The following is a 16,644-nucleotide window of genomic DNA, read 5'->3' on the forward strand; positions in this document are numbered from 1 at the left end:
TATCGATGCATGTACTGTACGGCAATCATCATATACGTGCATAACTGATGTAAATAACGCATGTATAACAGGCTCTATACTCTCCATGCTTGCGCACAGCTTCGGTACAGGTAGGGAGCCAGTATTGCTGTTCAGGACGTGCTGACAGGCGCATGCGTGAGCTGCCGTTTACCTATTGAGCGAGATGTACTTACTCGTGAGTGTACTTAAAGTGAGTGTCCTTAAACCGGGGTATGCCTGTATTTGGTGGTTTGTACTTATTTCATGTCTCTCTAAACCAGGAGTGGCCAACTCTAGTCCTCCAGGGCCACCAACAGGTCAGGTTTTAAGGATATCCCTGCTTCAGCACAGGTGGCTAAATTGAAAACTGCACAGGTAGCTCTTCAGCACAGGTGGCTCAGTCGAAGACTGAGCCACCTGTGCTGAAGAGCTACCTGTGCAGTTTTCAATTTAGCCACCTGTGCTGAAGCAGGGATATCCTTAAAACCTGACCTGTTGGTGGCCCTGCTCTATTAAATGCCAAGGCTGAGAATGAGAGCTTATTTTCCCCAGAGCGGAGATCCCCGTGTTAATTTCTTTTGGGTCTTTGCCACGTGGGTTGGTCCATTATTGCTCAACAACATTGGGGAAGTATTTTGTGGTCAGAGAGGATGCCCTTCAGACTGAGCGCGGTTATGATCTTGTTCGGTCGTCTCCGCACCGCAACCGCTTGCCTCTAACCCACACGCAGCCCCTCGCTGAAATCTTTTCCGTTTTGGATTTTTAAACATTTATTTAACCCACTTTGCTTTGAATGTACGCATTTCCCAGAGAAGCTAGTTCTCCAAAAGGAGCCAGGCCAAAAAATACCTCCCGGGGAAGGACCCCAAGCTTAGTGTAATGTCATTTTACATACTTTTGAAGACTTTTAGCAAATGTTAAAATATAATAATTTTCCGCATCTGCATCCCTGATTCACAAGTGAGTTTGTGTAAATATGCACTTAGCTGCTGGTCCAGTGTTCCCTTCCAGTTGAAGGCACTGGGTATATTTGGAGGATATTTCTAGCAATTTACATGCATTCATTTATTGACTCTCGTGGAATGTTGGATCTATGTATACGGTTCATTTATTGATCCTTGTTAATTACGGTTGGACATTATAATACCACCAGCCCTTTGACCGAATTATGAAATGGTTAACCTTGAGAAGGGAGTGTAGGTAACCGGTGCATCAAAAGTTAATAAGTTCCATTCATAAATATTGATTTCTCCGCTAGTTCCGTTCCAATGAAGACTGTATACATTCAAAATGACCCTAATAGGGATAGGGGACTAGTACATAGTGGTCACTGGCACATATACACAGTACATAACTAGTCCCATACAGTGCTGAATAAAGGGGTAGAAACCCACAGGAATGACTCACTGTTTGCTTCCATGATCCTCAGTGCGGTCCTATAGCGGTGATTCCCTCAGGACGACGTACAGTCCACCAAGCAGGGTAAACGGGAGCCGGGTAGATGAAGGTAGTGCACTGCCTCAAAAAGCAGGAGGAGGCTCACAAGTGCATAAAAAAGGCTTTATTCCATAAGTGGATCAAACATGACCCTTAAGAGCAACAGCAGGTGACACACTAACCTTGAGAATGGAAATATTTTGTTAAACCCTTTCATATTATTGAGCTTCATTTTTGTCACAATTTGTATTGAAGCTGTGCTTACTTTGTATTGAAGCTGTGCTTACTTTGTATTGAAGCTGTGCTTACTTTGTATTGAAGCTGTGCTTACTTTGTATTGAAGCTGTGCTTACTTTGTATTGACGCTGTGCTTACTTTGTGTTTTAAGTGCTTTTCATTTGCTAATTATGACTAGGAGGGCAATGGAGTATTGCAAAAACGTGTTGTGATTTGGTCTGTTACAGAGGCCTGTCTCCAGCAGAGGTAGAATTCGCATATCTGAACAGCGCGCGGACACTGGAGCTGTATGGCGTTGAGTTGCACTACGCACGGGTACGTGGAAATACTGCTAATATCAAGGGGACTGAATGGAGCTTTGGAAATGAAAGAATTCCACTTTTCTTATTTCTACTCCCAATAAGATAAAATGAAAGATACAAATGTTGCTGTATCATCTTTCAGTGTGTGCTCCCCCAAGACCTGTGTAACCACTCTGCAAATTACTGAGTCAGGCTGGGCAAAATACTTTCATACAATGATGCTAAGAGGTATTTGTTTAAAATTGCTCTATTGGATTAATTTAACAGCAAAATAACCGCTCTTTGTGGAAGGTGGTACACGTGCATGGGCGTGTGTGCATGTTTGGTAGATATAAACACACACACCTTGGAGTGTAAGCTCTGCGGGGCAGGGACTCCTTTTCCTAATGTTGATTTCTTCTATGTCTGAAGCGCTTATTCCCAGTATGTCTTTTATTATTTTGCCTACTGCTGCAAAGCGCTATGTACATGGATGGCGCTGTACAATTAGTATATGCTGTCGTCGCCCAATCTGTCCATTCATTCTCTCATTTCTATCCCTCGCCTTGTAGTCTCGCAGGTTTCCTGGGGTCTCGAGCATCTTTTAAATGACTTCACTGTATTCGCCCTCACCATGTCTTCCGCAGAGATTGTATATCCTGTGTATTGGGTATCATTTCAGTGTCTCTGACTTCAAAGCATGACCTCTCTTCCTAATATTTCCTTTTGTGTAGAGTGCTTCCTTCCTGCGCCTTATTTATACTCTCGAGGCATTCCTCAGTCCGTCACATCCCACCATGATGTAAGCAGCTCTGTGACCTCTCCGTTCTAATGAAGACTTGCAGGGGCTATTTGTGTGGCATTCCTGCGACTCCCATGAGCCTCAGGACACGATTTTTAGTTCGGCCTTTCTTCTGGCTCAGTGTGTTTCTTTGAAATTGACTCTTGTGAACTTAGTCTGTAAGAATTCCTGCACAGACCAAACTTTGCATTGCAATATTCTGCTTCGACTCTGTAATAATCGTTGGTATCTTAACGTAATAATCGTTGGTATCTTAACGACCGTAACACTGATTTGAAGCAGACTTTTGGAATTGAAGGGTTGATCAGGTTTCATCTTTGTAAAACAGTAAGCAAGCTGGCATCTAACATGTAAAAGTTTTTTTATAAATAAATTTGTTGCTGAACCTGATATCGTACGGTCAGGTTAGAGCGACGCTTGCTGTGCCGCCATTTTCACGCATTGTCACCCACACAAAGGATTCTAAATTCTAATGTATAATAAAAGCGTATTTTGTCTAAAATAAAATGTCTCCAGACTCTGTGCTCCAGTGTTAGAAGTCTCTGCTGTCCAGCTGCTTTAACATCAAATTACAACAACGTAGTGAATTTGAACCTTTTAAGTCAGAGTGCAATATTAAAATGTATAGTGGATGGACCAGCTGTTTTTAAGTCTTTAGTAGCTTGGCCATGATTGCTCTTTCAGCAGAGAAAGGGTTATTACACTTGTCAGGTAGACTAGATTTGGGAAATGCTTATCATGTGTTCCCAATGACCAGGAACATTCGAGTCTTCAGTAAATAATATTCCGACACGCGTGTTGGGCTAGTTTCCTGTTGTGTTGTCGTATTTTACATCTAATTTCTTCAGAGTGCCGGTCTCCTCAAAGACAGAGATACAGTAGCGAGTGCTCTACTCACAGGTTCATAATGACGTTCTTCTTTAATGTGACAGCCAAGCACAGTGGGAACGCAACTTTCACCTGATGAAAGGTCCACGTGGGACCTGAAACGTGGTCTTGCCACTGTGCTTGGCTGTCACATTAAAGAAGAACGTCATTCTGAACTTGTGAGTAGAGCGATACTTTGTATCTGTCTCTGAGGAGACCTGCACTTTGAAGAAATTGTGTCTGTGTTGTGTTGGCTGCACACGCCGGATTCTCCTCCTCGCCTGAGGCTGTCCCCGCACTTTGTAATATTACTTTACATGTACCATCACAGAATATGTTACAGTCAGACTTGCTTCGGTGCAGACTGTATGCTTTGCAGATCATGTTCGCGGCATAATAGTGTGATATTACATAGCAATACTATGTGGTTTGCTTTTGCTCAGTTTGAATGAAAACAATATTCTCAAATTCATCAAGTGATGACTTTTTTTCTATTAATCACCTTTCCATTTCCTCCTCGTCGCCTGGTTTGTTAAATTGCCCTGAATAGATCTGTATTTTGTACCCAGTTTTCTGCTTTTCAATCACTTCTTCTGTAATCTTTCTTGAGTAACCTGCGCATTACTGCGGGAGCTGCACAGGGCCTGGGTATTTTACCTGCGCATTACTGCGGGATCTACACAGGGCCTGGGTATTTTACCTGCGCATTACTGCGGGATCTACACAGGGCCTGGGTATTTTACCTGCGCATTACTGCGGGATCTACACAGGGCCTGGGTATTTTACCTGCTTACTGCAGGATCTGCATATGGCCTGGGTATTTTACTTGCGCATTACTGCGGGATCTGCACAGGGCCTGGGTATTTTACCTGCGCATTACTGCGGGATCTGCACATGGCCTGGGTATTTTACCTGCACATTACTGCGGGATCTGCACATGGCCTGGGTATTTTACCTGCACATTACTGCGGGATCTGCACATGGCCTGGGTATTTTACCTGCGCATTACTGCGGGATCTGCACATGGCCTGGGTATTTTACCTGCGCATTACTGCGGGATCTGCACAGGGCCTGGGTATTTTACCTGCGCATTACTGCAGGATCTGCACAGGGCCTGGGTATTTTACCTGCGCATTACTGCAGGATCTGCACAGGGCCTGGGTATTTTACCTGCGCATTACTGCGGAATCTGCACAGGGCCTGGGTATTTTACCTGCGCATTACTGCGGGATCTGCACAGGGCCTGGGTATTTTACCTGCGCATTACTGCGGGATCTACCCAGGGCCTGGGTATTTTACCTGCGCATTACTGCGGGATCTGCACAGGGCCTGGGTATTTTACCTGCGCATTACTGCAGGATCTGCACAGGGCCTGGGTATTTTACCTGCGCATTACTGCGGGATCTGCACAGGGCCTGGGTATTTTACCTGCGCATTACTGCGGGATCTGCACAGGGCCTGGGTATTTTACCTGCGCATTACTGCAGGATCTGCACAGGGCCTGGGTATTTTACCTGCGCATTACTGCGGGATCTGCACAGGGCCTGGGTATTTTACCTGCGCATTACTGCAGGATCTGCACAGGGCCTGGGTATTTTACCTGCGCATTACTGCGGGATCTGCACAGGGCCTGGGTATTTTACCTGCGCATTACTGCAGGATCTGCACAGGGCCTGGGTATTTTACCTGCGCATTACTGCGGGATCTGCACAGGGCCTGGGTATTTTACCTGCGCATTGCTGCGGGATCTGCACATGGCCTGGGTATTTTACCTGCGCATTACTGCAGGATCTGCACAGGGCCTGGGTATTTTACCTGCGCATTACTGCAGGATCTGCACAGGGCCTGGGTATTTTACCTGCTTACTGCAGGATCTGCACAGGGCCTGGGTATTTTACCTGCTTACTGCAGGATCTGCACAGGGCCTGGGTATTTTACCTGCGCATTACTGCAGGATCTGCACAGGGCCTGGGTATTTTACCTGCGCATTACTGCGGGATCTGCACAGGGCCTGGGTATTTTACCTGCGCATTACTGCGGGATCTGCACAGGGCCTGGGTATTTTACCTGCGCATTACTGCAGGATCTGCACAGGGCCTGGGTATTTTACCTGCGCATTACTGCGGGATCTGCACAGGGCCTGGGTATTTTACCTGCGCATTGCTGCGGGATCTGCACATGGCCTGGGTATTTTACCTGCGCATTACTGCAGGATCTGCACAGGGCCTGGGTATTTTACCTGCGCATTACTGCAGGATCTGCACAGGGCCTGGGTATTTTACCTGCTTACTGCAGGATCTGCACAGGGCCTGGGTATTTTACCTGCTTACTGCAGGATCTGCACATGGCCTGGGTATTTTATTTGCGCATTACTGCGGGTTCTGCACATGGCCTGGGTATTTTACCTGCGCATTACTGCGGGATCTGCACAGGGCCTGGGTATTTTACCTGCGCATTACTGCGGGATCTGCACAGGGCCTGGGTATTTTACCTGCACATTACTGCGGGATCTGCACATGGCCTGGGTATTTTACCTGCACATTACTGCGGGATCTGCACATGGCCTGGGTATTTTACCTGCGCATTACTGCGGGATCTGCACAGGGCCTGGGTATTTTACCTGCGCATTACTGCGGGATCTGCACAGGGCCTGGGTATTTTACCTGCGCATTACTGCGGGATCTGCACAGGACCTGGGTATTTTACCTGCGCATTACTGCGGGATCTACCCAGGGCCTGGGTATTTTACCTGCGCATTACTGCGGGATCTTCACATGGCCTGGGTATTTTACCTGCGCATTACTGCGGGATCTGCACATGGCCTGGGTATTTTACCTGCGCATTACTGCAGGATCTGCACATGGCCTGGGTATTTTACCTGCGCATTACTGCGGGATCTGCACAGGGCCTGGGTATTTTACCTGCGCATTACTGCAGGATCTGCACAGGGCCTGGGTATTTTACCTGCGCATTACTGCAGGATCTGCACAGGGCCTGGGTATTTTACCTGCGCATTACTGCAGGATCTGCACATGGCCTGGGTATTTTACCTGCTTACTGCAGGATCTGCACATGGCCTGGGTATTTTACCTGCGCATTACTGCGGGATCTGCACATGGCCTGGGTATTTTACCTGCGCATTACTGCGGGATCTGTACAGGGCCTGGGTATTTTACCTGCGCATTACTGCGGGATCTGCACATGGCCTGGGTATTTTACCTGCGCATTACTGCGGGATCTGCACATGGCCTGGGTATTTTACCTGCGCATTACTGCGGGATCTGCACATGGCCTGGGTATTTTACCTTTGCATTGCTGCGGGATCTGCACATGGCCTGGGTATTTTACCTGCACATTACTGCAGGATCTGCACATGGCCTGGGTATTTTACCTGCACATTACTGCAGGATCTGCACAGGGCCTGGGTATTTTACCTGCGCATTACTGCAGTATCTGCACAGGGCCTTGGTATGTTCTATAGTGCGTTCAAGCTCGGTTTTAAAATATATGTACGTAAACACTAGTACAGGACTGTAAAGTATCTGTAAATGTGTTGGTAACGTGTGCCTTCATCCAGACATTAGGGACAATGTTAGATTCGAGCCTACCCATAGTTTGCTGTGTTTGCATTATACCCACGCATCGCCTTATACACCCCGTGATGCAGATGCTACTGTCCGCAATGGAGTGGTTACGGTTGTGTTTATTGTTACAATTCTTTATTCAGACCCACTCTTATAATTTATTGATCTTCCACTTAAATCCTTCTGACCGTTACACTGCAAGGAAAAGACCAATTACACTTGCAAGTCCACCCTGCTGGAGATTAGTTATTGTGGTGTGCCCACACCTTCTGAGTGCAAGTGGGAGACAAAGGGATCTATTTATAATGCATAAGCAGAGGAAGCGAATGTGTCCTTGAACGTTCTATTTTATCTACAATTCTTAATATTTTCATATGTTAAATGTCATGTAATTTTGTTCATATCAATATGTGCACAGGCGGCATTGTCGCTACAGAATGAAACCACCAAGCCATGTAAGAACTTCCCAATCCTACTGATTGTAACGTTAGAGTTTCTAGAAGTGTTTTAAAACACCACATTGTACTTTGTATTTGTTGAATTTTCTATTTTATTATTAATAATTTAAAAAAAAATATATATATATATATATACACACACACACGCACCTGAACGCTGTTATAACGCGGTCCTCAGGGTCCACAGAATGAGACCGCGTTATTACTGGGATCGCGTTATAAAATTTCGCAGCGCGAGGACTTATCAGCATCTGCAGCTCTCTCCTATCTGTAGCTTTATTGCTAATGGACACACACACACACACACACACACACACACACACACACACACACACACACACACACACACACACACACACCCCAACCCCCCCCCCCCCCCCCCCATATGTGGGAATTTAACATGAATACATTTTATATAATACACATACAATAATCAAACCCAGGACCTTTCATATGTTAGTTCCAATTAGTAGATGTTAAGTTTATTTATAGAGTCTGTTTTATCACACCAATCCTGTGACATAGCAGGTAGAGAATTGCTACTAGCATATGAAAGGTCCTGTGTTGGATTCCTGCATGTGTATTATATAAAATGTATTCATGTTCAATTCCTACATTGTGTGTGTGTGCGTGCGTGCGCACGTCCTTGTCCGTGTCCGTTAGCAATAAAGCATTGAATGTTAAAAAAAAAAAAATGGAGATGTTTTAAATTGGGAGCCACGCTCAGACCGGGTTATATGGCGGATCCGTGTTGTAGCGGATCGCGCCATAACGGGGTTGAGCTGTATATATATACACACACACACACCATAAATGTAAAGTTTGAGCCGGTCTATTCTACTTATATTTAAGCTTAAATTACTTTATTTTTTTTAAACAAATTGGGCTTACTTTTTTTTTCCTTACCAGTTTTTCCTCATGCTGAACCACTCTCTTTTCACCGTGCACCCTAGTTCCTAAAATACTGGTGAACTTACCGGGTTTAATTCTCCCTCCAGGGAAATAAAATAGCCACCAAATTCGCTGCCCCAATAGAAAGCCACAACTTTGGTTCTGGCTTCCCATTGGACATTTAAATACCTTTTAAAAACCAGGAAGTAATACCAGTAACTTCACCAGTGGGGAACTGGGGCGTCTACAGTGGTGAAAAGTTTGGTTCCTATCCTGGTAAGGGGAGATCGTGGCACCAAGAAATGTCACCTTTTTAAATACTGGTTAGCGGCTTTATTAAGGAAACCATGTAATTCCAGCTCTGACTATTTAGCAGTTCAGAGAAAACGCTGTCCCTTTAATAACTAGTATATTTATTGTAATCCTTCAAAACATCAATGGTTAAGATCCTTTTTTTAACATTAGAAAATAAATGGAGGGTTTTTCTAGTTAAGCATGTGACCAAGTTCTGCTTCAGAAGGTCTATGTAACTGTATACCAGGGGCGGCTAACTCCAATCCTCAAGGGCCATCAACAAGTCAGGTTTTCAGGATATCCCCGGTTCAGCACAGGTGGCTCAGTTGAAGATTGAGCCACCTGTGCTGAAGCAGGGATATCCTGAACACCTGACTGTTGGTGGCCCTTGGAACTGGAGTTGCCCCCCCCTGCTGTATCAGTGTGCCTTCTCTGGCTGGGGACTGGGAATCCCATGGGGGTACTGCCATGAAGAGAAAAGTCCTTTTGCATGAAATAGTCTTTAAATGGCTTAAAAATATAAAATGGTCACTCTAATCTACTATCTTTTTAATGTAAATCTTATGTACAGCGCCATCCATGTACACAGCGCGTCACAGCAGTAACACACGGGACACAATACTATAACACACAGTGGGAATAAATGCTTCAGACATAAAAGTAACATTAGGAGTCCCTGCCCCCAAGAGCTTACATTCTATGTGGTGAGTAGGGAGAGCTTAGACAGTAGCAGGGTGTTCTGGTAAGTGCGTGTGCAGGGGGCATGGTCCGTGCATACAAGCTTAATTTGGTGTTCTATCAGCGGAGGTGGCAGCCGTCCCCACGGGGTTCTGGAGGAAGGCGTGTGGCTGGGAGCACTTCCTGTGCGTGTGCACAGTACTTGAAGACTAGTTAAAGGCTCAGCCAGTTTTACTTGTAGGAGGGATTGTTACTTGGTGTCATGCTGCAGCCCTCCTCAGACTTGTGCATTTATTTTAGGAGATGAGGATCATTTTTAAAGGACTCCCATTCGTAGGAACTGTAGTGTGTTTTGCAACCAGGGAGCCGGCAATAAGGTGCTGGATTCCTATGGTGAATGACTCGGAGTAATGCGGGGGATATTTACATGAGTACTTTGCTGCTTTATTTTAAATAAAATCTCTTTTTTTTCCTTTCCTCCAAGAAAAAAAAAAAAAAAATGCGCAGATGTGCATTTTACACATAACATTTTTAAATATAGCCCTCAAAAGGGGTTAAAGCAAGGGTTCTCGAATCCAATCCTCAATACGCCCAACAGGTCAGCTTTTCGGGATATCCCTGATTTAGCACAGGTGATCGATCGGCAAAATCCTGCTTCCCAGGGTTCAATAAATGGCCGCCTTATAGTTTCAAATCAATCCTTCAGTCAGTGCAACTCAGCAGCTACAATGTATTCCTATATTACTATGGTAACATCTACTGTTTGCAGATCAAACTGCTGGGAGTATTGTTAACAAATTATCACAAACGGGAAAGGGTTACAAAGATCTTGCACTGCTGGGGAAGTGTTTAAAAAACTCTATAGAAATCAAAGAATTATCAGTATATTGAAACGCATTAAAAATGGCATTAAGAGTTGAATATTTTTTTGTTTTAAGTAGTAAGTATTATCTGATACTACCGACCTGACTTTTTTTTCTTTTATTTAATTAAACAAACGTAGGATATTGTTTGAATTGCTCCTTTAAAACATGACCTGTTGGGGCTCTTGAGGCCTGGGGTTGAGAACCTCTGGGTTAAGGTAAACACGAGTGATGCTGTTACAAAGGCAACTTTTCTAAAGTAACTGGGATAAGCACGGGCATTGAAGGAGTTAAACACGACTAAAACATTGGTTTCTGACTCTGATTTCTTCCTTATACAGCACAATAGGGGACACATGCTGTACTTTATACAGAATAAATACCTTCCCCAGAGAACTTGCAGGGTCACTTTTAGGGTATGAGGAACGTAGCAATGTAAATTAATCAGTATTAGATGTATGTTAAGGTACCGGCTGTATTTTTTTTTTATAAGGATTCTCCTAATTTATTTACAATTTGTCATTTTGGAAGGGGGTTTAGTGATATAACAATGTGTTATTTATTTTAAAGGATCAAAGTAACAACGAAATTCTGATTGGAGTGATGTCTGGAGGAATACTAATTTATAAAAACAGGTTACGCATTAACACCTTTCCATGGTAAGGAACAATGCCTTTAATGTTCTCTCCCCCATATCTGTGTCGTCGGTCTGATTTTAATGTCGAGTTGTAGAAGTCATACTGCTCACTCTAATGGAACTCGTTTTTGGAGCAATGATGTATGCTAACGGTTTCAAGCTGCAGTTCAGTCTTTTTTTTTTTTTACTTCAATAGTTTTATGTGTGCAATCTGTTACCTAAAGAACTGTATAGCTGCAGGTCAATTCGTTCTCCATGTATTGATAGGTCGAAATTTGGTGACATAATTAGTGAAGGGATCTGTTTATATTCTGCTTGTCTGTCAGTGGAAGCTCATGAATATTCATGAGCACTCCTGCACTGACATGTGCTGGAGGGCAGGGCTGACAAAGGGGTGTACCAGGGCTTGTGACAGGACATGAAGGGGCAGTGCCTTAGCAAATGGCTGTTAAAATAGAATACAAGAAAATTGGTCTTTAAAAGTTGTTGTTTTTAAAACAGAAAATGCTAAAAGTATTTTTTCTTACTACAGAACTGATTTATTAAAAAAAACACACATGCAGGATATTGACTGAACTGCAGCTTTCATTAGGAAGGGGCCATTTCACAAATAAGTAATGTGGTATAAAACAGTTTATATGTTCAATTGGATTAAATATTGGTAATCAATAGCTTGTCCCTTTCAAAATCAAGTGCGAGTCCTTTTGTCGTAGCATTTTCTTGAACCAGATTTTGGAATTTTTCGTTCCCTTGCCCTAATAATGGTCTTCCCACCCCCCAAGTACTTAAACGGCCAAAGGATTGTAACTCACTTGACACGACACAGTTTGCGACAACGCTAGTGATCGAAGTCATTGCCGCAGTGTTTCCTCGCTCTCTTTATAGAGCGGCTGTAGGATTGGGGAAATCATTTACTAAAGTGTAATTCAGAGGACGGAAAATAAGAGAAACGCGACGCATTCTGACCATGTATTTTTGTTTTTGATAATTTTGAGGTTTTTGTTTGTATTTTTTAAGTTGGTTATTTTCTGTGGTGCAGACTTGCCCCTCCAGCGTGATGCCTCACTGCCCCAGGATTTAACCCCTGTGCAAATGGGCCAACAGGGGGTCACAAAAATATGTACAAACAAAACTTGTGGTTAAGCTAAATAAGTACACACACACACAGATACAGACACACCCACACTGATACACACACACCCACACTGATACACACACACACACACTGATACACACACACACACTGATACACACACACACACTGATACACACACACACAGGTACACACACACACACACACACACACACACACACTGATACACACACACGCGCGTTAGTTGGTGAAGAGCACTGCAGTCCTAGAGGGGCAAAGCAGCTGAAAATAGGTCACTTTCAAGGGTACGTGACATCTGCGTCCTCCAGTAACTGCAAAAGGGAACTAAACGCGACTGGAGCCTGAATTGTAGGCAAAGCGCATTCTCCCCGCCGTACGCAGAAAGGCGAGTTACCAGGGGAGGAACGTCACATCTGGGGTCCTTTTATTTTGGCAAAGTGTTGGTTATAAAATAGCATTGTGTTTTGCCTCTTTTCTCACTGTATCTGGGTTATATTACAATGTCTGAGCATATTCAAACAAATACATATGCCGATTACCTGTCACCACACGCTGCCTTTTAGTCATTTTTTTTTCTTGTGTATACTGTAATTGTATATATTTAATTATTTTTATTTTATTTTTTTAAAGCACCAAAACATGTGAAATCTTATGTGTTTTTTTTTTTTAATTGGTTCTGTAGTTTTAGATAATCAACTCTGAATGCCATTTTTATGAGTTTTAAAGCTTCCTTTGATTTCTATAGCCGGCTTTAGCACACCTCCCCAGCTCCCCACCTCCCCACCTCCCCACCTCCCCACCTCCCCACCTCCCCAGCTCCTCACCTCCCCACCTCCCCAGCTCCTCACCTCCCCAGCTCCTCACCTCCCCACCTCCCCAGCTCCTCACCTCCCCACCTCCCCAGCTCCTCACCTCCCCAGCTCCTCACCTCCCCAGCTCCTCACCTCCCCAGCTCCTCACCTCCCCAGCTCCTCACCTCCCCAGCTCCTCACCTCCCCACCTCCCCACCTCCCCAGCTCCCCACCTCCCCACCTCCCCAGCAGGGCAAGATATTTGTATCACTTTCCTGTTGATTTGTTGCCAATATTCCCAGCAGTTTGAGCTGTAAACTGTAACAATATACAATGTTAACGTAGTAATATAAGGATGCATTATAGCTGCTGAGTTAAACTAACTAAAGGATTGAATGGAACAGAAAGGTGGCCATTAGGTTAGGCACGCAAGCAGGATTTTGACAAACAGGAGCACCAACCAATTTGCCAGCTTGGGTAAGAAGGTAGAATTATTACATTGTCACTTAAGGGGTCCCTGGAGCTGACATTAACAGGGTTCAGCTCCGGAGACCCCTGCTTCAATTCTATATTTCCAACAACAAGATGTTAATTTTTTGGCCTTCTTAGATGGCTCCTTTAACAGATGAAGATAACCACCATGTCTCAAGGAGGGGTGCTGGTTTTACAATATTTCCTGATTTGTGGCTGATTGGTTTACTAAACTAGGCAGCAAGATATAGTATGTAGAATATGATGGAACTGGTTGGACGCCTGTAGTCCAGATTATTGCCTGTCTGCAACTTGTTCATTTCTATGTGGAGGGAGCGTCCCAACAGTTTGTGTTGTTGTATGTATACAGTGCAACTTGATGTTACCATGTGTGTAAGAACGCAATGTATACTGCATAAAGAAATGGTTCAATGCCATGTGTACAATGTATCCACTTTCTTCAAAAGCCCCAAATCCTAAAGACCAATTGCTTGAAAACCGCAAACAAAATGCACTAGATAAGCGTAGCAAACAGAGACTGTGATGGCAGATACAATAGATCTGTTCAAAAAAAAGGTTGGACATCTTTTTAGAAAGTAAAGGTATACAGGGACATACCAAACAAGTAAACACGGGAAGGATACTGATCCAGGGAGTAATCTGGTTGCCGTTATTTGGCGTCCGGAAGGAATTTATTTCCCCTTATGAGACAGCATTGGATGATGTCACTGGGGTTTGTTTGCCTTCCTCTGGATCAATATACTGTAAGTACGGATATAGGATAATGTATCTGTCGTCTAAATATAGCATAGGTTGAACTTGATGGACGCCTGTCTTTTTTTCAACCTCATCTACTATGTAACTATGTAACTATGGCCACACAAGCTGCCATTCTAAAAGCGTGTATACATTGCAGGCCAATCATTCTCGTGCTTAGTCTATTACAGTTGCTGATTTTCTTCTATTTTCTCACTAAAGGTTGAAGATCGTAAAAATTTCATTTAAGTGTAAACAGTTTTTTATCCAGCTTCGGAAAGAATTGGTGAGTATAATCAAGCCGCTCTCATTTTAATTTCCGACTTATTTCGCTTTTGAAATGGCACTTTTCATTGCAAACTGCTTCTTCCTCCGTTCTGCCTCCGTACAAACACGATTAAAAGTCTTCGACTGAGCCAGTGATGGAGCCACCTGTGCTGAAGCAGGGATATCTGGAATACCTGACCTGTTGGTGGCCCTTGAGGACTGGCGTTGGCCGCTCCTGCATTAGAGCTTTGTTCCGCCTGCTTGTCTGCGTGAACCGACCATGGCGACTATTCCACTTTATTTTCCTAATATTTAATACTGCATCACTGTAATAGAATAATGTAAAGTCTCCACGATCATTTTCTCTGCCTCCAGTAACCTCATTGAGGGACAAGTCTGTGCTGAGATGTACCCACCAATGTGTATTTGCGGCTCATTTCCCTGCATCAGCCTGTGTTGCTCACACCTGCGCCAGCGGGTGCTGCTTTCACAGAACAGGTGCAGAAGCAAGATCTTTCTATGCAGGAGCACAGCCGATTATACTAAGCTGCTTCAGGCGGATTGAGATCCCTGCTGTGTTTTCAGATGTTGAGATCGCTATCCATGTGCTGTGCTAGGTTGCTTCATTGCCTGGAGAGAGGCATCGGGTGAAGGTGCAGTTTCTCTAAAGCGGTCTCAAAAATCCATTATATCAAGTCAAATACAGCCTGTGATATGATGTCTAATATGAGTGATAGGCATAGTTAATTTGTAGAGACTTGTATCCTCTATTTGTATTTATTTTTTTACAGACTAATTCCCATTGTTTTGAACTTTTTCCAATCCAGCGTGTTTCACATTGCTCTTCCTTGTACCCACATACAGACATGCGTTTTGCAAACTGCCACTTAATTTGTACAGGACAGATCTGTGATTTTTATCCTTTCCAAAACAGTAATGACTGTGTCAAATTCTTTATTCAAAATAAACCGTTCACAAACGCAGTTCTGTTGTACCTGCGCAAAAAGTCCTCCAAAGACAACTGTACAATGATGAAAATGTTGGGCTAAATTCTGCTGAGATACCTACTGATGCCAAAGGAACAATTCAGCCAAATCCTATTTCTCGTTTAAAAGATTACCTTGAAGCATGCACAATTCCCTTTGTGTGTTCCTTCTAAAGCACTGTGCAGCGATTTGCAGATGAAAGGCTGCTGGAAAGTGGCTTTTCATGCAAGGTATTTCCTAATAAAATGTATATATCTCAGCAGACTTTGGCCAGCACTATAAGGATTTTTATTTTCAATTCCATTTATTTTACTTAATGTTAGTAACCCTAAGGAAATGATTCAGTTCTCCAACCAGGTCACTGCTGGTCTCGTCAAAAGCAAAAAGGCGTCGTCTTCCATCTGCTTTTCTATTGTGAAAATGCGGTTACGTTCTGGGATCCAATTTGGCCGTTCATTCAGAAATTGACCTCAGTTAATCATAGTTTAAGTCTGGACATTATTATTTTTAGATCAGTAATGTTGATAGATTCAACAGATTAACATGTAAATATGATTCCGTACGCTCCACTTATAAATGTGAAACGCCTGCAGCCGTTAAAAACTTTTCTTTTGGTTTTAAAATACATAGTGGTCTATTTCTACTCTATCTTAACCAACCAGCAGGAGAATCCAGTCTGAAGGTTTAAAGCACCCAAAAATATTCATTGTATGCTAACCTTATTTCCCATCAATGTGTTGGTTATATACGATTGACTGTGCTTTCAAAAAACAAAAACAAATTAAGGTTAACGTAATGTTTTTTGTAAATGTATTTTCCATTAATGTAACCCTATAGCAAGCGGAGTGTATAATCCCAGCCCAAAGCCTCATCCAGGGTGATGCTGAGCGGACGCGCTTGCGCTGACCGCGATTAAACACATTGCTGCAATGTGTGGCCCGCGTGAGCGAGCGCCTGCGCATGCACAACGCTTAGCTGCTTGCAGAGGCAAGCAAATTTGATTGTCGCTCGCTGGCGCGTCACGTGAACGGTTCGCCCAATGGCTCCGTGACTTCATGGCCACGCCCCCCCCCCCCCCTACGCGCAACTAGCTGGCCATAAATCGCCCAGCAGAATGCGTGACGTCACCGCGCTCGAGCGCCAGCGTGCTCACTCCCTGCCTGGCCGTAGCCTTAGGATCAACATGTTGAAATGTCACTAATCTATCACAAGCCAATTTGGGAGGAGCGC

General features: G+C 43.9%; 1 protein-coding gene across 3 annotated transcripts in view; it reads left to right on the forward strand.

Moving 5' to 3' along the window:
- Nucleotides 1-16,644, forward strand: part of PTPN4 (protein tyrosine phosphatase non-receptor type 4) — a 117,194-nt gene that overhangs the window by 45,403 nt on the left and 55,147 nt on the right. For all 3 annotated transcript variants that reach the window (XM_075609769.1, XM_075609770.1, XM_075609771.1), the window contains exons 9-11: nucleotides 1,902-1,989; nucleotides 10,963-11,051; nucleotides 14,384-14,447. In XM_075609769.1, coding sequence (XP_075465884.1) covers nucleotides 1,902-1,989; nucleotides 10,963-11,051; nucleotides 14,384-14,447 — 241 coding nt within the window. The remainder of the gene's footprint in view (nucleotides 1-1,901; nucleotides 1,990-10,962; nucleotides 11,052-14,383; nucleotides 14,448-16,644) is intronic.

This window comes from Ascaphus truei, chromosome 7, assembly GCF_040206685.1.
Source record: "Ascaphus truei isolate aAscTru1 chromosome 7, aAscTru1.hap1, whole genome shotgun sequence".
NCBI lineage: Eukaryota > Metazoa > Chordata > Amphibia > Anura > Ascaphidae > Ascaphus > Ascaphus truei.